The sequence below is a fragment of the Rosa rugosa genome, chromosome 5, assembly GCF_958449725.1.
Source record: "Rosa rugosa chromosome 5, drRosRugo1.1, whole genome shotgun sequence".
Classification (NCBI taxonomy): domain Eukaryota; kingdom Viridiplantae; phylum Streptophyta; class Magnoliopsida; order Rosales; family Rosaceae; genus Rosa; species Rosa rugosa.
In genome coordinates this window covers 7,352,066-7,377,717 of record NC_084824.1, presented here as the reverse complement: position 1 = coordinate 7,377,717, position 25,652 = coordinate 7,352,066, and the positions used below count along the sequence as shown (strand labels likewise).

The 25,652-nt window shown below is 37.8% G+C and overlaps 2 protein-coding genes and 1 long non-coding RNA gene across 4 annotated transcripts; 2 read left to right on the top strand and 1 right to left on the bottom strand.

Moving 5' to 3' along the window:
• Positions 1-16,690: 16,690 nt before the first annotated feature.
• LOC133709964 (aspartyl protease family protein 2) lies at positions 16,691-18,431 on the bottom strand. The gene has a single exon (XM_062135926.1). It carries the CDS (start codon positions 18,250-18,252, stop codon positions 16,837-16,839), a length of 1,416 nt encoding a protein of 471 aa, XP_061991910.1. The 5' UTR covers positions 18,253-18,431; the 3' UTR covers positions 16,691-16,836.
• LOC133711137 (probable prolyl 4-hydroxylase 9) lies at positions 18,320-21,727 on the top strand. The gene is made up of 5 exons (XM_062137302.1): positions 18,320-18,393; positions 20,515-20,617; positions 21,127-21,222; positions 21,393-21,458; positions 21,542-21,727. The coding sequence occupies exons 1-5, from the start codon at positions 18,320-18,322 to the stop codon at positions 21,725-21,727; spliced, it is 525 nt and encodes a 174-aa protein (XP_061993286.1).
• Positions 21,728-22,704: 977 nt separating this feature from the next.
• Positions 22,705-23,793, top strand: LOC133712496 (uncharacterized). Of its 2 annotated transcripts, none has more exons than XR_009847439.1 (3): positions 22,705-22,733; positions 22,831-22,892; positions 23,003-23,793. It is a non-coding gene; the product is annotated as an uncharacterized LOC133712496 (long non-coding RNA). The 2 variants fall into 2 exon arrangements; XR_009847438.1 differs by having other exon boundaries at positions 22,828-22,892.
• The last annotated feature ends 1,859 nt before the right edge of the window (positions 23,794-25,652 follow it).

The following is a 25,652-nucleotide window of genomic DNA, read 5'->3' as shown; positions in this document are numbered from 1 at the left end:
CATCTACCTCAAAAACACAAAATGAAGCAACTCAGGGATCTAACAACTTTAAGAATCAAAAGTCAAGTTCAGTTAAGTGTTTCTTCTGCCGTAAGCCAGGGCATGTTAAGAAAGATTGCAGAGGTTTTAAGGAATGGATGAGTAAGAAAGGTAATAATTTCAGTTTTCAAAATAAAATTGTTTTTCATTTAGAGTCAAAAACTGTCAGTGTGTCTAGTAGCTCTTGGTGGTTTGATACTGCATCTCCAATTCATGTTATTACATCTATGCAGGGTTTTCTAAGAAAGAGGATTCCAAACAAGGATGAAGCTAGGATTAGCTCGGGGAATGGGAACCGAGTAGCTGTCAAGGCCATAGGAGTCGTTAGACTTGTTTTTATTACTGGTTTTTCTTTGGATTTAGAAAATGTATTTTGTATTCCTTCTATGCAAAGAAACCTGATTTCAGGCTCTCTTTTAGTAAAAAACAATGGCTGTACTTTTACAGGCAATAATAAAGGTTTAGATTTCTTCAAAAATTCTGATTTTATTGGTGATGCTTCTTTAATTGACGGTTATTGGCATATGAATTGCAGGAATTCTGTTGAAGTGTTTTTGACTGAAAAATCCGTTGGTTTTAAAAGGCCTAGACTGAATGAAAAATCTGCTTTTCTTTGGCATAAACGTTTGGGTCATATTTCAGAAGAAAGGCTGAAAATCTTAATCAAACAAAATGTTTTACCTTCTTTAGACTTTTCAGATTTCGGTGTTTGCATAGAATGTCTTAAGGGTAAAGCCACCAATCTTAGGAAGAAAGGGTCAATTAGAAGTCAAGAGCTATTAGAACTTATTCACACTGACATTTGTGGTCCTTTTCCTCATAAAACCATCTGTGGAAATCAATACTTCATTACTTTTATTGATGACTTTTCTAGATATTGTCAAATTTTTCTTATTTCTGAAAAATCAAAAGCTCTGGAAGTTTTTAAAATTTTTAAAGCAGAGGCAGAGAAACAGCTAAACAAGGTTATCAAAGTTGTTAGATCAGATAGAGGTGGAGAGTTCTATGGCAGGTACACTGAATCAGGGCAAAACAAGGGTCCCTTTGCTCTCTATCTTCAGGAATGTGGAATCAAGGCTCAGTACACCACACCAGGAACTCCACAGCAGAATGGAGTCGCAGAGAGAAGGAATAGGACTTTGATAAATATGGTGAGAAGTATGATCTGTAAGTCTGGTTTGCCGAGATATTTATGGGGGGAAGCACTGAAGACAGCTAACTACATATGTAATAGGACCCCTAGCAAATCAGTTGAGAATAAAACACCTTTTGAGTTATGGTTCAACAAGAAACCTAGTCTACATCACTTTCATGTATGGGGCTGCAAAGCAGAAGCAAGGATTTACAACCCTCAGCAACAAAAATTGGATTCCAGAACCTCGAGTGTTTATTTTGTTGGTTACTTGAACAAATCTAAAGGGTACAGGTTTTATAGTCCTCATGGCAGCACAAGAATATTAGAAACCAATAGAGCCGTTTTTGTTGGAGAATTAGATGGTTCAGACATTGTCGATATCGGTACATTTGAAGAAATTGATGAAACTGATACTAATGATACTTTTGAGTGGTTAGTTTACAGCAGCGATGAAGGAATAAGCACTGAAGTAATGGATCAGATTGAAGTACCAGCTATGCATAATGTTGTGCCTCCAGCAGAAACACCTGCAATTGAACATGATGACATTCAACCACAATTTGAACAAAATGAAGCTGCACAACAACAAGAACCTCATGATGAGCCTCATCGACATGATGAAAATGTTCAGCAACCTCAAGAAGTAGAACCACAACAGCAACAACAAGAACCAATACAATTGAGAAGATCACAAAGGGAAAGAAGATCAGCCATTCCAGATTGTTACGAAACAACATTTCTGACAGAGACAGATTTTGATCTTGGAGAAGAAGAAGATCCAGTTACTTATTCGCAGGCACTACAATCAACATATGCAGATAAATGGATAGAGGCAATGGAGTCAGAATTGAAGTCAATGGAAATAAACAAAGTGTGGGAATTGGTTGATAAACCAGAAGGATACAAACCAGTGGGATGCAAATGGGTATTCAAGACCAAGAAAGATTCAAGAGGTAATATAGAAAGACACAAGGCAAGGTTGGTTGCCAAAGGATTCACTCAAAAGGAAGGGATTGATTACACAGAAACATTCTCACCAGTGTCGACTAAAGATGCCTTCAGGATATTAATGGCCTTAGTAGCTCACTTTGATCTTGAACTGCATCAAATGGACGTCAAGACAGCTTTTTTGAATGGAAATCTTGATGAAGAGATATACATGGTGCAGCCCGAGGGTTTTATTGCTGAAGGACAAATTGACAAGGTATGTAAACTTAAGAAATCCATTTATGGTTTAAAGCAGGCTTCTAGACAATGGTACCTTAAGTTTGATTCAGTGATTACTTCATTTGGATTTGAGGAAAATAGGTTAGATGAATGCATATATATGAAGATCAGTGGGAGCAAGTTTATTTTCTTAATCTTATATGTTGATGATATCTTGTTGGCAAGTAGTGATGTGAATATGTTAAAAGAAACAAAGAATTTTCTTTTGAAGAATTTTGATATGAAAGATATGGGTGAAGCTGCGTTTGTACTTGGTATAGAAATCAAGAGAGATAGAGAAAGAAAAGCTTTGGGATTGTGTCAAAGAAACTACATTGACAGAGTGCTTAAGAGGTTTGCAATGGAAACATGTAAAGCAGGTGAGTCACCAATGTCAAAAGGGGATAAGCTACACTCAGGGCAATGTCCCAAAAACTCACTAGAAAAGAAAGAGATGGACAAAAGACCATATGCTAGACTGGTTGGGAGCTTAATGTATGCTCAAGTGTGTACAAGGCCAGACATTGCCTTTTCAGTTGGGGTATTGGCAAGATATCAGTCCAATCCTGGGAATGATCATTGGGTTGCAGGCAAGAAGGTACTCAGGTATTTACAGAAAACAAAAGATTATATGCTGGTATATAGAAGAATTGAAGATCAGGACCTTGAGGTCATTGGATACACAGATTCTGATTACAAAGGTTGCATCGATGACTTGAAATCTACCTCAGGGTATATCTATATGTTGGCAGGAGGTGCAATATCTTGGAGAAGTGTTAAACAGTCTCTAACAGCCACTTCAACTATGCAGGCTGAATATGTGGCTATTCATGATGCTACTGGTCAAGCTTTATGGTTGAGAAATTTTATGAATGAAATAAAAGTGGTAGATTCAGTAGAAAGACCGTTAAAGCTTTATTGTGATAATGCAGCTGCAGTGTTTTTTGCTAAGAACAATAAGAGATCCACAGCCTCGAGGAATATAGATGTGAAGTACTATGCAGTCAGAGAAAGTGTGAGAAACAATGAAATTGAAATAATCAAAATCGGCACCCTAGCTCAACTTGCAGATCCTCTTACAAAGGCCATTGCAGTAGCACCTTTTCAGGTACATGTCAAAAATATGGGTGTCTTAAAGAATTTTGACTTGGCTGAATGAGTGGGAGTCATTTCTGAGTTCATCATATGAATCATACTTTAATAGCTGAAAACTTTAAATTTTCTTAAGTAATATTTATTTTAGAAGTTTATTTGTTCAAAGCTCTCATCATTATAAAGGTTCTGCATACATTGTTAAGCTTGAAAGTTCAGAATTTTTCAAGGATATTAAACATCAGTTGCAGATTTGCATAACTACGATGATCCAATTAGAACTTGAATTTTCTTTTGTAATATCAGTAAGCAAAATTTTATGCATTCTGATTATATTATTGAATCCTACAGTAAGGACCTTATTTGTGCTATTATATTTTACATTCATGAGCACCTATGAATATTTTGTGTACATGTAATTGCTCCTGTGATCTGTGGTTGCTACATTATGGTAATGAGGTGCTGGTGTTTGGTTAAACATCTGTCTTCTCATTGTCTAATGGTGTTAACTGCAGATTGACTGAGCTGTGAGGATGATTTGGAATTCATGACTTGTCCAGCGCGCACTTCATAATTACAATATCTTGTTTAAAGTAATAATTCTTGCTGTGTTCAATATTGACAAGTCCAAGTGGGAGACTGTAAGGTTTTGTGGACTAATCAATATCAACTAAAGTCACAGTAACTTATTACTCTTCATACAGAACATGTAATTGGACTAAGTTATGTTATTCTAATTGCATTCCTCCTACAATAAGGGTATGTATGGCCATGCCTTACTACATTAGGTAAAATTGTTCTGTACACACTTCAGGAATATAGTTCCTATTGCTATTATGTTTAGGAAATCTTTATGGGAAGGAACCTAAAACTAAAAGCCTATATAAAGAACTACTTGGTCCCTGCTCTAGCTGTCATAACTATCAATTGAGAATTCATAACCTCTGCCCATTGGAGACTCTCACTAAAGGATAGCTCAGAGGAGAACCAACCAAGTGCATCAGCTCTAAGTTCAACTTGTATTCTTCAACAATGGCTGCAGCTCCAGGTAAGTTTGTGTTCTTACATTGAGTACAATTAGCATATGCATACATTCAGTTTTACTTATAGGACCAAGATTGGCAATTGATCTCTTCAGGGCACATATAATAAGATTCCCTCCTGCATATCCTTGCTATAGTAAAATATCTAAAGGCCCATAACACCGAAACCAACTGCTAGCTAGGGTTAAGAACTTAGACTAAAGAGATCGAAGTGGAGTCGTATTCAGATTCTGATATTGTTAAAGACGATATCTCTGAGTGGGCCAAGACAAAATCTCAGAGCCAAAATTCCTCAAACCTTCAACTTCCCAATAAAGCAGTCGTAGCTAGGGTTTAAATGGTCTCTACCCTTTAGCCCTAAGCTAAGCTAGCTGATTAGTCGGACGTATTGTATAGGAGTAGCTGTCCCGGTCAATATGGATTCTGGATGAACAAGAATATATACTCCATATATAGTCCCCGATGCGGTTTGGAATTTTGTAGGACTACTACACCCAATTGTCCAAGGGGTGTGTCCCTATGGTGGGACAGTGCCATTGTGCATATAATCATGATGATACCCTCCACCACAAGGCCAGTTTTACTCGATCTATATATTTACGTATAGGTCTTTGTCAATGATACCAGAGGAGAAATTCTGTGATACTTGAAATGATCTCCAGCCGAAAGTTGAGTCCTTTGTATATGGTTTCTGTCTGTAAATCTCAGATATCAGAGAAGGAGGAGCTCATGAAAATGGCAGGGTCTTTAGAAAGTGCAACATGCACCTGCCAAAGTTTAAGTACTTGGCGTGCCCTAATCAAATGGCTTTAATCTTAAGCAAAGCTTGTCTTTTTTGGGGCATGGAAAAGTACTGTTTTTAACGTTCTGGTTTACTTCATGGGAATTGTATTTAAAAAAATTAAGGGGAAATCTAATATTCTTTGCAGCTTAATTGGTTTTTCGTCTTTGATAGTTGATACAGACACTGGGCTCATCTATGCCCACAAAGGCCCATACCTGATTAGGCTCACAAATGAGTGTAATAATTTTAGCAGGACAGACATTTAATCTAAACAAATATATTATAAAGCATTCGGAAATAGTAGTGTTCACTAAGTCATCTACTCATCCGGCGATGAAAAATGTATGATAACTTGTTCTTAGGTTTAGCATCAAGAACAGTGATTAAATACTTAACAAATATATATATCATCTCAATTTTTAATATTAAATCTAAATGAGGATGATCAATATAAAACGTTTATTCAAACTAAGTAAATAGCTTCTCTCTGCTTATTCTCCTTCTCAACCGGCAATTTATTCTCATTGAGTAACAATTTCAAGATCATGGTTTTAAAATGAAGAAGTTATAAATCAAAGAGCATGTATTCCATACATTGGAGGGTCAGAGAGAAGAGAATGATAAAAATTTCAAAATAATCCAACCATTTACATTCAACAAAATATATAACTAATGAGTTCAATTCATTTGCTAGCTTCAAAGTCCAAAAGGGATGATGCCCTTGGGCCTCGGGCAAATAATGGGTAAATATAGAATGGGGACCAATTGCCCCTCTGCCTATCTACTGGACCCATTGAAGAATGAAATCTGCGAATACATAATGTAGTATAGTAGTACTCCATAGAAATGAGGTTAAAAGTCGGGTAAAATCCTCATATAGTACTCAAATTATCACGAGGGGGTGTATTGTATATGGAATTACTGGCACTTTTAAAGAAATCAATGGAATTTAAAAGTCTGGGTGTATTCAATAGAGACTTTTAACAGTCCATAAAAGTCTGGGTGTATTCAATTAGGATTTTAAAAAATCTTTATGAATTCCACCAAAGTCTAGGGGTATTCAATTAGGACTTTTAAAAATGAATAGAAGTTTAGGGGTATTCAAAATATCATTCATACATACGGAATTCCGTATCATGGAAAATCATGGACTTTGTAGTGTTCAGTATAAATACCAAATTCCAATATTTTTTCAGCCACCAGAGCAAAGATTTTGAGCGTGGAAAAGTCTGTCAAACTTCTTCTCTCTGCGCGTGAAAAGGTTGGTCCTCCATCATCTCTCTTTCATGGTTTCTTTTTTCTTTTCTCTAATATTTTGTGATATCAACCTCTAATACCTAACATGTTCATTGTTGTTGTTGAATTTGATTTTTTTTTTTTTTTCAATTATGATGCTTGGAACCCTAATAACCCAAATATTATCATCAACTCCTAAAACCGTAAAAGCCAAATTTGTCGTCTATATGTATATGCCTAATACTTTTACGGTTCGATCATAGTATCTTACACTATTGTGGTTATTGCTACCTATTGTCGTCCTAATTGTTTGCTGCGTATGTTTCTTCTTCTTATTTGTTTTTCTCTCTAGGTTTTCTGTTTCTTTTGTATTTGTTGCCGTCCTATATGGCATGGTTCTTTTTTTTTTTTGCTACTGCTTTGGCCTTGTTGCTCTTAAGTTAGGGTAGATAAGCCAAACGGTGGGTGTTTTTTTTTTTTTTTTTTTTTTTTTTTTTTTTGTGCCGTCCTATATACCAGACCTCCTTTTCTATACCTAAAATAGTGTGTGTGATTTTACCCTGCATTGAGATGGGACTTAAATTGGAATGCAGTTGTTACAAATGAGATTGATAGGGTTATATAGCTAAGGGAATTATAATTACCTCCCATGGAAACAGATCGTGATCAAGTTTTGGGGTTATGAGAGAGTCTGATTTGTGCAATTTATGAGTACTGTTGATAATCATATTGTATGGCATGCTATAAAAAACAAACAAGTGTGGATCAAAATGTAATTGAATGAATTATGAAAAAAAAAAAAATTAATCAAAGAGAAGCTGGATAGAACAATGTATCAAAATTTGCTATTTTTGTCTCTGCACCCAATTGTCTGAGTTGGTTCCTTTTGTATGCTTAATGCATGTTTAAAGAAAAGAAAATTAAAAAACATTGTACACGTTTTTGAAGTAATGCTTCTTACCAGAATTATTCCTTATCCCTAGTAGCCAAAATCATTGCTCTTAATATGAATAGATTCAAGCTGATGAAGGATACCAGCAACTCTTCTTTATTTTATTCTTTTGTTGTGTCAGAAAGCAATTAGGGAGACTATGAACATAAGACATTGGTGCATGTTTATATTGATATACACACCAATGAAGGAGAAACAATGACAATCAAGAAAGTGAAAATGAAGGAGAAGAATAAATCATATCATTGTTTCAGAGACGTCTGCTTATTTGGCATGAAACTTCATCAATGTGTTTTTTTTTCCCTTCTCTGTATTTGGTACCTTTTGGTTTGGTTGATTATATTTGGAGGCTTTTCCTTTATTTTCTTATTGTTTGTTTCATGACATTATTTGAGCTTCTCTGATTCCTACGCTAATGGACATTAGTTAACATAGCTACGACATTGTATTTTATTCTCTGACTAATAAACTAGCTTGGTTTTTTTTTTTTTTAAAGTATTGTGAAATCTATAGAAGTCATTCATATAAAGTCTGTAGATTTTTACAAATCAGTAAAAAATCTATGCTAAAAGTCAATGATTTTAAGAAATCAATAAAAGTCTATGAACTTTTTATAGAGTCCATGGACTTTTGAAAAAGTCTATCATTTAAAAAAGGGTTATTATCACAAATGGTACCTGAACTATACCTCAATCTTATCGATGGTACCTGAACTTCAATTTTGATCACAACCAGTACCCGAACTTTTCGATTTCATTTTAAATGGTACCTAGAGCCACATCCGGTCACTATTCCGACTAAAAACGGCATGGGAGGCGATCATAGTGATGATTTTTGATGATTTCAAGGATTGCAATCATATATAGTGATGATTTTTTGGTAATAGACTGCCTTGAACTTGTTTTTTTGTTTTTAGATTTGGATTTTTCGGCCGGAATAGTGACCGAAGATGGCCTTAGGTACCATTTAAAATGAAATCGAAAAGTTCGGGTACCGGTTGTGATCAAAATTGAAGTTCAGGTACCATCGATAAAATAGAAGATAAGTTCAGGTACCATTTGTGGTAATAACCCTTTAAAAAAACTCCACACAAATCCAAATACAATACACCTCCCGAAATGTACTTTTTAATACTTACAAATTTTCAGGGAGTCCAATGGTACCTGTACTATCCATCTGTTAGCCCTTTTAGTACCTCCATCCATTATTCCATTAAAAATGCCTATGTGGCGGTCATGTGACATTCATGTGAGTAAAATAGCAAAGGTAAAATAGTATTTCATTCATATTTAGAAATTATAGAATTTAATATATTGAATATCTATAATTAAAAAAAAAATTTGACACATAAAAAAAAAATAATACCCAATTTATTCTTCACTGTTCTCCGGATACTTGGGGCAATTAATTTAAGTACTTTTGGTTTTGTTTAGTTTCTTTTTTTATAAGTCAATAATGAACAAATCCCACATCTTAGCGTTGGCATGTGCCATGCTAACTAAGCAATAGAGAAAAAACCCTAGGCGGCCTCCTTTGTGCCGCACCAAAACCCAACGCAACAGTCGGCCTTCTTTGCCGGCGCTCTCTACCATTCTTGATTCCTTGCATCACTACATCCAGATCTCACAATGGCTAGTATTGATTCTGTCACCAAAAGCTTTGCTACCTCGCTAGCTATCGTTACCAATGAGGTTGTTGATATCTCCTCCATGGAGAATGGGGGGGGGGGGGGGGGGGGGGGGGCGCAGCGGAATGCACAGTCCTACCTCTTGGCAAGGCCTCTGACTTCCAAGCCAACAAATGCTTCTGATCTGCGGAGGCATTTTCGTCGAATATGGGTGTTAAACAAGGGTTTCAGTGTTCAGCCGAAAGCTCCGGATAGATTCCTCTTCTCCTTTGATCTCCGGGGAGATAGAAATAAAGTTTTGATGGGTGGTCCGTGGAGTTTCAATCGTGCTTTGGTTGTCATGCAGCCATATGATGGAGTAGCACCTCTGCAATCTGTGGAGATGGAGGACCTTTTCTTTTGGGTTCGCATCACTGACATGCCGCCCGCATATGAGCACAGGAACACTATTGCCAATGTTGCCTCCATTGCGGGTAAATTTCTTCATCTGGATCAAAAGTTATTTGATACAACTCGGGAAATTAGGGTTAGGGTTTCTCATGCAATTTCGAAACCCTTCTTCCTGCACAAAACCCTAAAATTTGGCAAAGGGGTAGAACAAGAGGTTCACTTCTTTTTTGAGAATCTTGTGGGCAAATGCACTATATGCCTTTGTGTGTATCATAAGGGGGCAGCGTGTCAGGCAGCAACTACTGCGCCGGTGGTCCAGGAAGCTCCCACACCGGCGGCACGAAAATTAAATCTCACTCGCCCCTTCTTAGGTTTTCACGAAAATCAGTTCAAGGATGGATTGTTTCGCTTCCATGGAATTTCCACCCCCATTCTCCCACCTGTGGGAAGGTCTCTTTTTGGAGGTGCTGGGACTAGTAAGGTACGCAAACCCATTGTTCTTCGTCATGCAGGAAAGACACATACTAATGACAACAATGAATTGGCTTTGGTACCTGTGGATACCGATCAGCCTACTAAGAGAAATCGGCCCTTTCCATCTCCAAAAAAATTGCAGTTTATGATGTCTGATTTGCTAGAGGGTAAAACAAGCCCTATTGCTCCCTCAAAGAAGGTAAAACTGCCTGAATTCCCTACAAAATTCAATGCAAAATCTCTGGGTTTGATGGAAACACCAGGAGGTATGCTTGTGCCTGCAGAGGGTATGATGCCCAAACCTTTACAACTTGAGCTTCCTAGTGGCAAAAAGAAGAGAGGTCGGCCTTTGGGAGCAAAGAACAGAAATCCACCAAAAGCAAAAAAGGTTCCTGCTGAAGATGTCCTGAGTTTTCTGTATTCAGGCAAGCCTCCAAGCCCTAGCTTCAAGGGCAAGGAGAAGATATAGGGTTTTTCTTTTGTTAAGCCTATAAACTATGTAAATGTCTGGCATAGTTATAGGCTCGCTTAAATAAGTGAGCGATAAGTTCGAATAGAGTAGGTCTATCCTATGTACCACTGTGGCTCCTCCACGAATTCTTGCCTGGCCATTGTTATGTGTCAGCGGATGGGTATGTAATGGCCTTCTTGGCATGAGATATTATAAATGGATTTCCATTATTCAAAAAAAAAGTTTCTTTTTTTATGAAAATTTAATATATATTAATTTGGGTCAACTAATGAGATAATTTTTTTCTCGAACAATTAATAGGATTAATCAATGGAGATGGTGGGTAAACCTAGATATTCTGAATTTTCTAGGTCTTTTTTTTAACCTAGTTTAATTTATTTTAATTTAGTTTAATCAAAAATTTGTAAAAGAAATACAAAAAATAGGTGTTTTACGATTTTACCCATACTTTAACGGAATAATTGACGGAAGTACTAAAATGGTTAACGGAGGGATAGTACAGGTACCACTAGACTCCCTAAAAATTTGTAGGTACCAAAAAGTGCATTTTGTGATAGTTCAGGTACCATATAAAGATTTTACCCTCTACCACTATTAAGAGTTGGTTTACCATTACATGGAGTAAAACTTATGAGATTGGATTATTGGAATCATAAAATTTACAAAAGCCTCCAAACAAAGATTCTCAAAAATTTCTAAAACTGACATTTTTTTGACCAAAATCTCATATTCTTATCAAACTTTTCTCACTCTTAAAGCTTGATTTTTAGATATTGCCTAAATTGACATAACTAAAAAATGTCGCCCCAATTTTTTTATTTTTTACGATTTTTTGAAGTCAGAAAATTAGAAGAAAAAATAATATTATTTATGGTACTTTAATCATAATTCATGCTCAAAAGCTTATGGAATAGAACTTTATTGAACTCGAGGAGATCATAAACCTAAACTTCAGAACAATAAGTATCAATACATTGATGTATCGTGACGCTCTTCGTAGAATTTGAAACATAATGAGAGGCATGCATGTCCAAATTAGTAGGCTCCATATCCATCCATCCAGTGGTTGATAATTGATGTGCAGTACTACTCTGAGTGAGTGTCTGAGAAATTTTGGAATCATCGGAGAATGCAAGAGCTAGCTAGCTAGCTAGAGACATGTATGATTGCGGAGAAGGTAGCATGAGCTAGCACGACGTTGCAGCCACATATATATGTATATGCTCTCAGAGAAAGATAAGCAAGCTAGCTAGGACGTTGTATGATGGCAATGGAAGATAGAGACCCACATGCAGTACCAATAAATGTAAATGAGCCCCAGATAGGGAGTGTTAGACAGTTAGTTTAGGGTTCGGGTGGTGGGGGGTAGGGGGGAGAGAGAGAGAGAGAGAAAGAGAGAGTTAACTGGGGGCGTTCATTCTTTCATGCACGGACAGCTAGCATGGTTTGGTTGTTATTATTGAACGTACGTGATCATCAAGATGGATTTGCACTTCACTAATTTCCTTCACATGTTTTTTTCCTATTTATGTATATCGATCTATAGATCATGCTCTTGTACTTGTGATTAGTTATGCCCATATATCTTGATATGAGTCTTCAAACGGGCACATGCATGAGACCAGAAACAATAGCAACATATCGATCCAGCCATGTAGATTTGTCCATCTGCTGTCTGGTTTTATTTAAATGTTAGATCTGAAAAAATTAACACTATCTCGATTATTATAGCAATCTTGTACGTACGGGCTCAAAATGGCGTCATTGAAATTCAAATATTCAAGCTGTGCTGCTGGCCTTAAAAGACGACGAGACTAGTTTGCGGCCGACGAACATGCATTTGTGTGCTTAGGGTTAGGCTAAAGCTTATCTCAGTCAATTTACGGATATTTTCTATTTCATTCGTACGTGCCTAAAAGTTATAACGTTGTAGCTCATCATGTAGCTATGTATGCATCAATCATATATTGTGAATCTTTTTTAGATAGTGAATTGCATTTTGGATGATTCTCCAAATCGTATATGGTGTAATATATTTTAATTTGAACCCTAAGCCCCAACTCTCCAAGATCAATCACCTATTGTGCAGTGGTCATCAGAATAAAAAGGTTGAAATTCCATAAATTTTAAGGAAAATTGTCCGTACAGTACCTGATGTTTCAGCCATTCTAAACTTTCGTGTTTCAAGTTTGAAAAATATCATAATGGTACCTGAGGTACTAACCCCGACCGAATATCTGTACATGAAGCCGTTAGCTCTGTTACGGAGGTTCCCAACTGGCATATTTTGAAGGGTATTCTCATCCCTTCATGTCTTAATCCATTAATTTTTTTTCTAAGCATTTTTTTCTTCGTTTTCTTTTTCCTATTGTTCTTCCTCTACTCTCTCTCTAGGATATGTAGATATTGTTGCTTTTAAACATCGAGCATTGGAATCAAAACTTCTGGCGGTAAAAAACGCTCTAAACCCTTGAGAGCCAAAAGAAAAAGAAAGGAAGAACCCTCCGGTGGCACGCCCTCGTTGAACGGGTTAGGGTGGACCTAGTGTCCAGTGTTGATTGTTCATGGAATAAGCCCAGTCGGAGAGGGGGCTGCGTGGTGGCTTCGCTGTCGAAAATAAGAGGAGGTTTTGCCGAGGAAGATCAGAGCAGGTTCAGCGGTTGGTGGGTGGGGCGGGGATCGATCTCACAGCGATAGGCGGACAGCCAGAGGTGACAGCAGTGGGTGGTGCGATGACGGATTCCGAGGGATCCAGATTGGATCAGGGTGACCCGAGTTTCTTTGGGTCTTTTGGAGTCATGTTATGGATTGGGGGTGGCGGTGATGCGTGCTAGCGTGTTGGGGAGGGTAGAGAGATGGGGGGGGGGGGGGGGGGACGGCTTGAGGCTGCTCGGTGTGGTGAGTTGACTGCCGGTGGGTGGACGGCGTCGTTTCATCTCGCAGGTCGGTGGCGAGGTGCCAGCAGTAGCCTACTCTATTGGATTGGGCTAAATGGGTTTTAGGCCTGGGCTCTGGGCCCAAACTCCTTTTATTTTATGCTTTATTGTTTTTTATTGTTATTAGTTAAATGTGGCTTTATGCTGGCAATAAGTTCCTACCACTCTATGGTAGGGCGATGTGGGCTTGGTCCCCGTTTGCACACTCTGTGTGCCTTGTCTGGCCTAGCGAGGCGGTGAGCTATTTGTTTGATCAAATTGACGCAACCTCCTAGTGGCAGGATAAAATTGAGTGCCGCCAAATTTATTTCCGTGCGGCAACATAGTGGGAAAGGTATGCTATTTGTAATGATGCTTCTTCGTTATATAGTTATTTTTCAGTTATGTTACCGCTATGTCAAAGCAAATAGAGTAGTCATTCGTGCACTCTTTGCTAATTGGTGTTTGCTAGAATACATAGATTTTGTAGAGAATTTTGGTATTATTTCAGGATATTCTCTTTATGCTTATTGTAATCTGGAGTTCATGCTCTACGTGCCCCCCCCCCATGATTCTGCAATTTCATTAATCAAGACTTGATCGAGGGCAACCGCATCAGCCCCATTTCAAAAAAAAAAAAAAAAACATCGAGCATTGGTTCAGTGAAATAATTAAGAAAAAAGATATCTTGTGGTACTAGTCTGTGAAATCATGTAGGTGCAACAGGTATCCTTTTAACCATCTTTGTCTTGCACACTTTGATTTGCAGGTAAAAGTCATGAAAGCTCTAAAAAAAAAAAAAAACTTGCAATTCCAGATTTCCATTGCAGATTTGGAAAGAGGGATTTAAATTCAACAAATCTAAGATCAAAAGTTGATAAGCTTGAATTAGAGTTGAATTCGACTATTATCGAGAATCCAGAACTCTCCAAAAACTCTTGATAAGCTGTAAGATCAAATTCAATAAGGGAGCTTCTATTCATACCTCCAAAATTGGCATTTGGACCTCCCCACATAATAGACCTCCAACTTACTTTTACAAATAACCAATTTGCTATCTACACCTCCCTTATTTTCCCACAATACCCATCGTCCAATAAAATCAATATTTTTTTTTAGGTTTTATTCATACCTCCAAATTACTCAATGTAAAAGACCATTTTCTGTTATTGTGTTCTTCTTCATCATTACCTCATTTGCTTCTTCTTGCTTTCTCATCATTTACTCTGGCAGCGACATTTCCATTGTGGAAACAATTAAAAGGAAAGAAAACGAGATTTATATATGTACAGTCAATGTTAAACTAAACAAAAGGAAGATGGAAGCCAGAGTGAAAAACAAATCAACAGCTAGATGGAATGACTACACAACTCCCCAACCTCACAAGATTTGCTAGTGGCATCTTTCTTTGTTGGAATATATGGATATGATATAAGTGAGTTGTCCACACAGTTAGCATAAAACACCTAACCATAGCATTACTTGTCCCTCTAATATAGATATAAGTGAACTGAGACAAATTATTATTGACATTTGATATTAGAGTGATATTACAGTCACTTTTCAGTGAGATTTCATAGAAGATTCATCATTTTGTTAATTTCTTTTTCAATAATCATCTTTTATATATGCCTCTGTTTTCTATCGTGGTATCACTGCTAGGATGATGGTTCATCTTGTTGTTGAGATTCTAAGCCGGGTATATGATTAAATGTTAATCATACCCTAGCTTATCGAAAGAGTCGTGAAATCTCAACTATGCTAGCTTCTCTAAGTCGCGGTCCTAACTTATGGACATGTACATGTGAGCGGAAATAAAATAACAAGTAAAGAGCTATTAACTAAAACAAGCACCAAATCGGTGTTGGATGCAAACTGTAAGATCGGAGGTTAACCAAAGACGAAGGCTATATTGAATGGTGGTTAGTGCATTCAACATGGTAAAAAAACTCTATGTTGAGTCTGACAACAAAAAACTCTTTTTTTCCTCTTTTGTGTATTTATTGGTAATTTAACATGAGTTGACAAAGTCAACTATTACTTGGAAAAATAGAGAAGTCCAAATGTCAATTCTGGATGTATGAATAGAAGCTCCCATTCAATAAATCTAAGATCAAAAGTTGCACTAAAAAGACCCAAACTGCATCGGTGCATCCACCATCAAAACATTAGATCAATTGAGTTGGAGATCGAAACCTCCTCATACTTGCAATACCCAGACCCATATCAACCAAATTTAGCAAATATTTCAATTCAATTTTACAATATCCAAATCTCCAATTGCTTTCACCCCGAATGAATGAAAAATAACACATGCAAGAGAGTCATGTTCTTCTTAATCTAAGACCAAGATTACCAATTCTGGAGAAAGGGGTTTTGAATGAGAACACAGAGAAAATTGAGAGCTATGAGTGAGAAAGAAAGCAATGAACAAGAAAGAGAGAGAGAGAGAGATTTTTCTTTGATCTGGAAGGAGGGAGAATGAAGATAAGAAAGAATAGATGGACAGAGAGGAAAAAGATATGACAAAAAAATAAAAATACATTTAAGACATGAAGGGACGAAAATGCCCTTCAAATTATGCCAACTGGCAACCTTCGTAACAGAGCTAACGACTTTACGTATAAATATTCGGTTGCAGCCAGAACCTCAGGTACCATTCTGATATTTTTCAAACTTGAGATACGAAGGTTTAGAATTGCTTAAACATCATGTATTGTACGAGCCATTTTCCCTAAATTTTATTATCACGACACACAGCCGCTCAAAATCATTGATTATAGTAGGACATACCAATCCAACGGTCTTAAAGCCATCTCATATTAAATTGAAGAGGGAAGAGCTAACAGCAGAAAGTGAGAAGTTTTGTCAGCTACAATTCTTTAAAATCACAATGAACCAAAGACCATAAGATCAAAAGGCAAGTCCTTCCATATCTTCATTCATTATTTCTCGCACTGCTTCTGTAAAATGCCAACTCCCTATGCCCCCACCACTGTCCTTTATAGTTTTATTGGTCTACATTTTATTTCTTTCAAAAAAACAAAAACTTGCATTTTTTATAAATTTATCGGGTATTATTAATGGGTTAAAGTCGTCCCTTGAAAAGTGCACTTATTTCTCACTCATAAATTTTTGCTTAACTACAGTATCCACACACTTTAATTTGTATATTTGAGTTTGGTACATTTCAATTTAACTCTATACCCTACTCGGAAATTTCTTTTTTGTTGACAATGAACTCGGAAATTTCTTTGTAATACAAGTATACAACTAGCTTTTCAACTAACTTTTTAAAAAAAGGTTATCGTTTACTCCTAAAAAAGAAAGCAGAAAGTCTCTAAAAGAAAAAATTAGAGTGTAAATACAAAAAGAACTCAGAGTGTGCACATTTAATATACTCATAAATATGAATTAAATTAATTATTAAATTCAAAAAGAAGCAAAAAAAAGAGAGAGTTTTGGGCCGGGTCACTGAAGCGCGCAGCCATGACGTGAAAAACCGAGCCGCGAGCGGTCCTTGTCAAACTCAAACAAGAATCCTTGTTGCATAAGATTCCCTATCACCGAAAAGCCAGACACGGAATCAACGGGCTGGATCGCCAAGCACTCGACCCGATCCATCGTCTGAATGAAATAGTTCCCCGGCGGCGGCGCGAAAACCGAGCCACCCGCGAGTCCGAAACTCAGCTTTGGTAGTCTCGCCCGCGCTAAACCCGACACGTTGACACAGAGATCGAACCCCGGAGTCGGCTGGGCTGGGCTAGCCAGCTTCTTCAAGCTCCGTTTAAACGCCGCCAGGATTAGACGGTAAGCCGGCTCGGGCAAGAAAGTTAACGTCGTCCCCGAGTCGATCACCGTGCCGCCGTTACCGAGCTCGTCGAGGGACCAAACGGAGGGGCGAACCGGTAATTTAACGCCGTTGACGGAGACGTACTTGATCCCAATGTAGTAAAATGTAGGGGAGAGAGGGTTGAGCAGCAAGCGTGTGAAGCTCAGTTTCGAAACGACGTCGGATTTGGAGGCTCCGATCCTGAGGTAACTCGTCGGCGGCGGCGATAGGGTGTAGTCCAGTAGACAGTAGGAGAATTTGTTCCCGAAGCGGCGACCCAGCTGCGAGGCAAACGAGATTGGGCCTCTTCCCAGGCCCATGACGCCGTGGGCCCCGCCGAGACTCGGCCCGGTTAAGCTCGGACCCGAAACATCAAACCCGCACCCGAACTCCAAGTCAGAGAGCTTCGCCGGTGTCCCGGAGCTGGTGTTTAGAGTGGTGGTTTCTCTGGAGAAGAAGCCGGCGGTTCTGGATCCGTCGGAGTAGGAATACTCGTAGCGACAGGGGCTGTGGAGCCGGGTATGGTTACACGGACTCGGGTCGGGTCGGGGGACGAGGTCGCAGGCGGAGTCGTAGCAGTGGTAGGGTGAGAATGTGGTGGAGTGGCGGGCGAGGAAAGCGGAGCCGGGGCTCCGATTGGAGCAGTTTTTGCAGGCGGAGCAGCGGAGCCAGACGAGATCGCTGCCGGTGTCGGCGACGAGGAGGAGGCTCTGGGGGGGAGAGCCGAGGCGGAGGTGGACGAAGTACTGGCCGGAGCCGGTGGAGGCGCCGGAGACGACGGGGGAGGTGGCGGAACGGCGGCGGCGGTTGTGGAGGAGAGAGAGGCGGTGGGTGTCGAGAGAGAGGGCTTGGGAGGGTGTGGGGAAGGGGTCTGTGTGGAGAAGCGGGAGTTGGAGGTAATGTTGGGAGTTGCAGAGGGTTGTGAAGAAGAAGAAGAAGAAGAAGAAGAAGAAGAAGAATGGGAGTTGGGAGAGTGAGACCATTGTCGAGAAGGGAGTGAGGACCAAAGTGAGACTAGTGAGTGACGCGTTTTGGTTTGGTATAAAAGTGTTCATTGTATTTCTCTACGTGACTGTGAGATACATTGTTGGGCTTTTGGGCCTGGGCAATGAGGAAGTAGCAATGGCTTTTGGAGATGGAAATAGTATTGGGTCTGTGGCCGCTGATACTAGATCTGCTACACGTGCATGTGCCATGTTCGTTTGTCTTCGACTCGAGATGTCCGAGGATTCAATAGTTAATAGCTTCTTTTGTCCGAGGATTCAGTGATTCACTGGTTTAGGAGGAGGTAGAGGTATCATGTAAAGCTGTATGATCATTTAGATAGGAGCATATCAATCTAATGGTCAGGCTACACAGGGACCTTGTTTTGGTTTAGTTTTTTTGCCATTAAAGCGGGCTTCCTGCTTACTTTCAATTAATGTTAATTGTGGAGTTTGATTGCTGGACAATGGTAATTCTTATTAGTTTACATGACCAATGTTTCCCTTCTACATAATAGTAGAATCTGATGATTGTCGAACGTCTGTATCTCTTTTTAATTCACAAAATCAATACTTCACCAATGAATAAATCATTGATATATGATGATCGAGATACGCACTTAATTGATGCCCCTGCAAGCCTACAAGTTAATGAAATAACTTGCAAGTTACCAAGTGTACCTAATTTAGTGGCATATACGATTGCTCGTGAAAGTGTTCAATTGATCGAGTGAGGAATAAAGGAGAGGCTTAGTTCTTGTATTGCATCAAGCATTTCCAATTTTGGTGATTTGGTTCTATATACCTTCTGCTATATGTTTCTTCTTCAAACAATAATAAGATCATGAGGTTGGGCTTTCCAAAACTTCTGTTTAAGATATAATTGTCAAAAAAAAAAAACTTCTATTTAAGATAGAAATAAACACAGTGTTGTAAACAAATTAAGGTTCGAATTCATTATATTAAACAAATCTGAGTATGGTGAAAGATCTATGAGAAACAGGGCAGCAATGCATGTGAGTGTGTAATAGTGCACAGACAAAACTCAATCTCTCTGTCTTCCATGCATGATGCTACGTTAAAGACAAAGATTGATCATGACTTCATGAGCTGGGTTTGGATTTTGATTATTTCATGGACATAAAAATGGGTAGCTGTAACTGGATCGATCTGCTCAAGTACAATCAATATTGTTTGTACGTGTTTGGTGTTGTCGATCATTGTGTCTTTTATGTGTTTATTTTATTTTTTTTAGATCTTGTGTGTTTAATTAAGTAACTAAATGTGCATTAGACAGTAGGCAGAAGAAGGCGTCTCCGATCTTGTGTGTTTATTTTTTTTCATTTGTTTGGATTGGGCTTGGCACTACTAGAATTATGCTCATAGACATCATGACAATTAAATCGGTGAGAAATACACGCGATGTAAAACAATGTTAGTAACATCGATTCCTCAAAAACCGATTTGTATGCATATAACTGACATCGGTTTTGAAATTAGCCGGTGACAAAACTTTCATTTGAATTTTCAGAAAAACCCTGAGCGGCTAAGTTAAAAAATTTTAAAGAAGCGCGGGGAAGGAAAAGCTCATTCCCACACTTAGACATATTTGGACTAAACATTGACTTTAGCTGGCCCTAACACTATTCGACCAAACCTCGCTTTCCTCCTCTTCGTTCTCCTCTTTCGACCAATACCGTCCTCCTCTTTGTTCTCCGTCTCCGACCAAAACCCTCCTCGTCTTCGTTCTCCAACTCCAACCAGAACCCGACCCTCCTCGTCCTCCTTCTTTTTTGCGTCGGACCAGCTCCTCTGCTTGAAGACGGTGAACATAATCCGAGTTTGAGGCCGGTGATTTGGAGAAAATTTGAGCTTTTCTTTCATAGGTAATTCACGACTATGTTCAATGCATGTCTTCGAAGGATTTGTGAGTCCTTAATTCACTGATCTGCTTATTCAAAAAAAAAAATTCACCGATCTGCTTTTGTTTCTTAATTTGCTTCCAAGGATTTGATGGGTGTTTTTAGGTTTTGGGTTTACTTTCGTTTTCTGGTGGTGGGTTTGGTTCTCAAGGACTCAATGCTTGTATAAAGCCTCGTTCTTTTGGGTTTGTGATTCTGTTTTGCTCTGTTCCTTTTCTGATAGTCCGAAGCTTAAAGCTTCAAATTTTGGTGAGTTGTGCTTGCCAAGTTTGTGTCCTTTCCTTTTTTATATATGCATCAGAAACTTGAAGACTGGCCTAATAGTGTGATTGTTGATTTGAGCTTACGATTAAGTAACTAGAATCTGATGAGTGTTAGTATTCTAAAATTCGGTTCTCTCTTTTTCGATCAGTTCTGGGATGTTTCTTTCGGCTTATCGAGACAAGTCTGGGACTTTGGATGTCATTGAGGAAAAGATTGCAAGAGCAACTATGATTCCCAGGACCCATGGAGAGGTACTATTTAGTGTTTCTTTAATAGCCTGGAGCTTATCAACTCACAAAATCATAAGAAATATCGGTCTGTTGCATTGCCAAAGTGATTTATATACCTCAGATACACATAAGAATGTACTACATGCACAATTTTTTTGGTTGTGGGGGTGTGTGTGTAATGGGCAATGGTTTCAGGTTCTGTTTTTTGACATGCTGGTAGTGTTGACAATTTTACATAATCGCGGGTTTAATCTGGTTGTTAGTGGTAAATATTCCAAGTAATGATCAGATGCTGTGTTAATCACAGTGATGGCATTTCTCTTATGCTAATAACTATGTTTGACCCTGTTTATGAGTTTATATGCATGTGCCTCTACCCACCAAAGTAATTCAAAGTGATATGAACTCATTACAATATAAACTTTTGTCTTAATCACAATGATGACTTATCTTTTGTTGAATTAGTTAACCTTTTATTTCAGGCCAATTTGTAACATTGTCTGAGCTGTGAGGATATCATCATGTTTCAGGCATTCAACGTCTTGCGTTATGAGATTGGGCAGAAGTATAATTCTCATTATGATGCATTCCACCCGGAGGAATATGGTCCACAGACAAGCCAAAGGGTACATCTTCAGTATAAAATTCAGTTTTTCATTTGGTTATTATTTGTTTCTCCGTTAGTGGTCAATTTGCCTCTTCAATGATTAAACACTTCATATAACCATTAAGAAATTGTAATGATACCAAAAGGTTGTAAAGAATCCTTATATTAGTCCTAATTGACCTTGTGCAGGTTGTATCATTCCTGTTGTATTTAACTGATGTTGAAGAAGGTGGGGAAACAATGTTTCCATACGAGGCAAGATTCTTATTTTCTCTTTCTTTCTTTCAATGGCTCTTTTTGGTTCCTTGGTGATCATCCTTTTTTCTTTTTAGCTACAGAGTGGCTTGAACCTGGATGGAAAACATGATTCTCAGGAATGTATGGGTTTGAGAGTGAAGCCGCGCAGAGGAGATGGCCTTCTGTTTTATTCATTGTTCCCTAACGGTTCCATTGATCCGGTTAGTCTTTCATCCCATCATTGTCATTCTGTGAAACATGGAATTATACAGATCATATGTCGATAAGGGTTTTATCACATTTTAGTTACTCGCCATTACTGATATTGCATAATGGTTGTGCTATACATTCATCGTGAAACAAGTTGAGTCAAAAAATGGTAAATCTTTATTGTCAGTGCTTTGAATTTTGTCAATCCCAAATCTTCAGGAAACTCGAAAAATGGTAAATCTTTATTGTCAGTGCTTTGAATTTTGAGTCTAAAATGATCTGAGAAAAGGGAATGTAGAAAGATGTTGATTCTGTTTGGTACCATTATATGGTTCATTTGAAGAACATAACAGGGGATTATTACAAAGAGTGATTAGTTAACTCTGTGTGTATGTTGTCTAAATTATAAGGACTCTCAACACCTGTTAATTAAACTTTAAAAGGGTTCATTTTCAAGACCATGTCACTTTGGCCCATGTGTCTTTTGCATCCCACCACAAGCCACCGACTATTTGTTCACACACATTTATACTATTTCAGTTGAAGATTTCTTCTACTACACTAATACTGTGATTGCTCTCTCTTTTTCATATTCCTTCCGTATCTCAATTGCCAACACATTTTTCCATGTACTTTTAGATTCAGTATATATAGCTTGCTAGCTCAGCTAGAGAGAAACATTAAGTCTTAGTTCCTAAGTTGACAACTTCACTACACACACAAACTGATCAACTATACACAGAAGAAGTGATCAAGAAGTAGACTGCAGTAGTAGTAATGGCAGATTGGGGACCGGTGGTGATAGCGTTGGTGTTGTTTGTGCTGTTAAGTCCAGGGCTACTGTTTCAGCTGCTGGGGAAGAGCAGAGTGGTGGAGTTTGCAAACATGCAAACCAGCGGACTATAGTTGTATTATATGCTCTTAAGAACCTGTGCCTCTGTTTCTAGTGACAAATATGTCCAATTTTGTTTCCACTGCCACTTATTTACTTCTTTCTTTTTATTTAGATGACTATGGTAGTAATCTAATTTTGTAGGTAGAATCCATCTCCCTTGGATGCACACAATGCATCCGTAATGAGAAGTAAGAAATCTATACTTGCGTTTGTTTATTCTTGAATCTTTTTGACATATTACTTAAGGAGCTGAAACTCTTGCCTTTTCTCTACTTGATGAAGCAGCTAAAGTAAGGCGGATTTATGATATTGCAAATGTTTCGTCCTCCATGAATCTTATTGAAAAGGTAAAACTTGTAGAACTTGTGATAGAGAAATATTAGAATTCATAATCTCTTAAACAGCTAGTATAATGTACTGCCAAGCCAAACTGTGCCCCTTGTTCAAAAATATGTAGACCCACGCAGTAGATACAAGGAAGCCTGCATATAAATGGTTGGGATTGAGAGGAAAAGATGCTACGAGTTCAGCTTCAGACGAGTCTAGAAAAAGAGCCTTTGGAATAGATATCACAAACGTTGTAAGAGGGGCAAAGTAGAATCTTCTACTGCTGGGAGATTGGAAGCTCAGAAACAAAAGCAACATGAGAGTATAGTACGGCAACGTGAGAGCATAGTACGTAAGGTTGATAGGAACAATTCAGAGGACTCGAAAGAAAATACAAAGAGCTACCAGTTTGGCACTTTTGCCCCAGTTACTATTGCCAGAGCTGGGAATTTCAACATGAAGAAGGTTGACTGGGACAATTTTTCCTCTACGTACTTACCGTCCCTAGTATCAGAATCAAGGTATCATCATCTTATGCTTCAGCCTGATGTGCAGGTATATGATAAGACATACAAGGCTTATATATATGGACGCAAGAAAAAGTGAAACTATTACTAAGCTACCTTGGTTTGTAGATTACTTGATTAATTGAAGAGCAATGCTCTCTTCAGTACTTGCCTTACAATTTCAGACATTCTTTCTTGTTCAGTGTAGATTATTTCTTTAGAAAAAGGGTTCTCAATTTAGTCACTGTGTTAGTGTTCTGAATTTAATGATGTTCTATTATTGTTCTGTATCTCTATTTAACTAGTTGGTGGTTGGTTACTTGATACATAAATAACAATATTACCAGTCTTTGCTTGTGCTTACTACTATTGTGAATATGCCTTTTAAGCTGGCCTTCTAATTAGTTGTCATTAACACACAGGTTTCACCAAGTTATAAAGGAATTACTTCCAACTGTCTCTTACTCAAGGTGAGTCTATAGTTATAAGTTTTATGATCTTGTTTAATTGGAGCAAATTTATATTGATATATTTTCTTGCTAAATTGAAATTGTGCTGCATAACCTCTAAGATGTAGAATATACTTATTTAAGAGTTCAAGCAGTACCATTGTCAGGCATTGCATACTTGAAAGTTAAAATTGGTGTCAAACAATTATTTATGTGAGTCGGTAATCATTTTCTTGTACTATGAAACAATGGCTAAACCTCCAGCTAGAAAAATTAAATTCCATCTAATTGATATATACATATTATGCAGGAGCATTAGAATGGGGCTGCTCCAGCTAGAAGTGTTCTGGCGTGGATCCTAATATAAATTTGAACGTGTCTTTATATGTGCAGGTCTTTCAACCTGTCTTTTGGTGAGGAATGTTACAAGCAAGGAGGATGGTAGTTATTACCACACATATGGTTCAGAAGTTTTGGTCACTAGCTTTGTGTATGTATAACTCTTTAAGTTCAACAAGAAGCTTAGTAGTTTTAGGTATTTTGATGCTTATAATTTTGCAAAACCTTTGGATGGTGTTACAATTGTGATTGTTGGTTTGTAATTGAAATGAGTTCATATTGGTATCTTACCAATTTTCAATTTATAAAGGACATGATGTATATACGCGTATTTCAAATCAGTATTAAACTACAAAAACGATGTCATTAAAGAGATGATACATCAGATTGGAAACAAAAATCGATGTCTCTTTATTCAATGCACATTGAATTATTAAGTAAGAAACGATGTAACACAATCCAATGGACATCGACTTAATAAGTAAGAAACGATGTAAAATAATCCAATGGACATCGATTTATTAAATGAAAAACGATGTCTAGTATAAGTATGAACATCGGTGCCAACCTCAAAAACTGATGTTTAATAGAAAAATAGACATCGCTTCATAAAAGGAAACGATGTTTAATAGATTAATGAACATCGGTCGCGTAATACAAAAGAATGTAGATTCAATCTTAAATAGTGTGATATATGTCAAGTACCCGTAAAACTTATAAACAGCAGGCAAACTTCAAAAACACCGATGTGTAAGAGAATGTAACACATCGTTTCTAGAATGAGTAACGATGTTAAAATGAATACTACTGCTGTTGGACCTATATTTCGTTAAGCATTAAATGCATAAATATGAAGGTTTAACAATATCTAAAAACACCAATTTGTGATCATAATAGCAGTTTAACATCGATTCTGGAACATAATCCGATGTTTATTATTATATGGGACATCGGTTTTTAACCGATGTCTATTTTTTTCCGATCTTTTACATCACCCACTAACACATGTGCAAAAAAAAAATTTTACATCGGTTTCTGGCCGATGTATATGAGAAAAATTCTAGTAGTGTGGAGTGGTCTGCTGGGAGGTGGCTGCGTTTTTTTTTTCTGCTTTCAATAAGTATTCTCACCTTGATCTCCCTCGATTAAAGCTGGTTGTTGGTTGATGAGTGGCGATGTACACCATGAGGGTCTTAGGAGTCAACGTTTGTCAAGTCAGTGGTTCTGATTTATGGTTGGATAGGTGTATGAGATTTTACTTTATATCTTTTTACATTTTCTTTTTTAGTTTGGTTTGTTTACTTTTGGTGGCTCTGCTATCTGCAGTAGGTTTTGTGCAATGAGTTCTAATATGAGGAATTTTCAAATTCCTCTACCAAAAGAGGTCGTTATATTAATGAAACTTGATTCCGTTCTCCTAAAAAATAAAATAAAATAAAGTAACTGAATGTAAAGATTAAATTATATTATGATAGATTCACCCCAC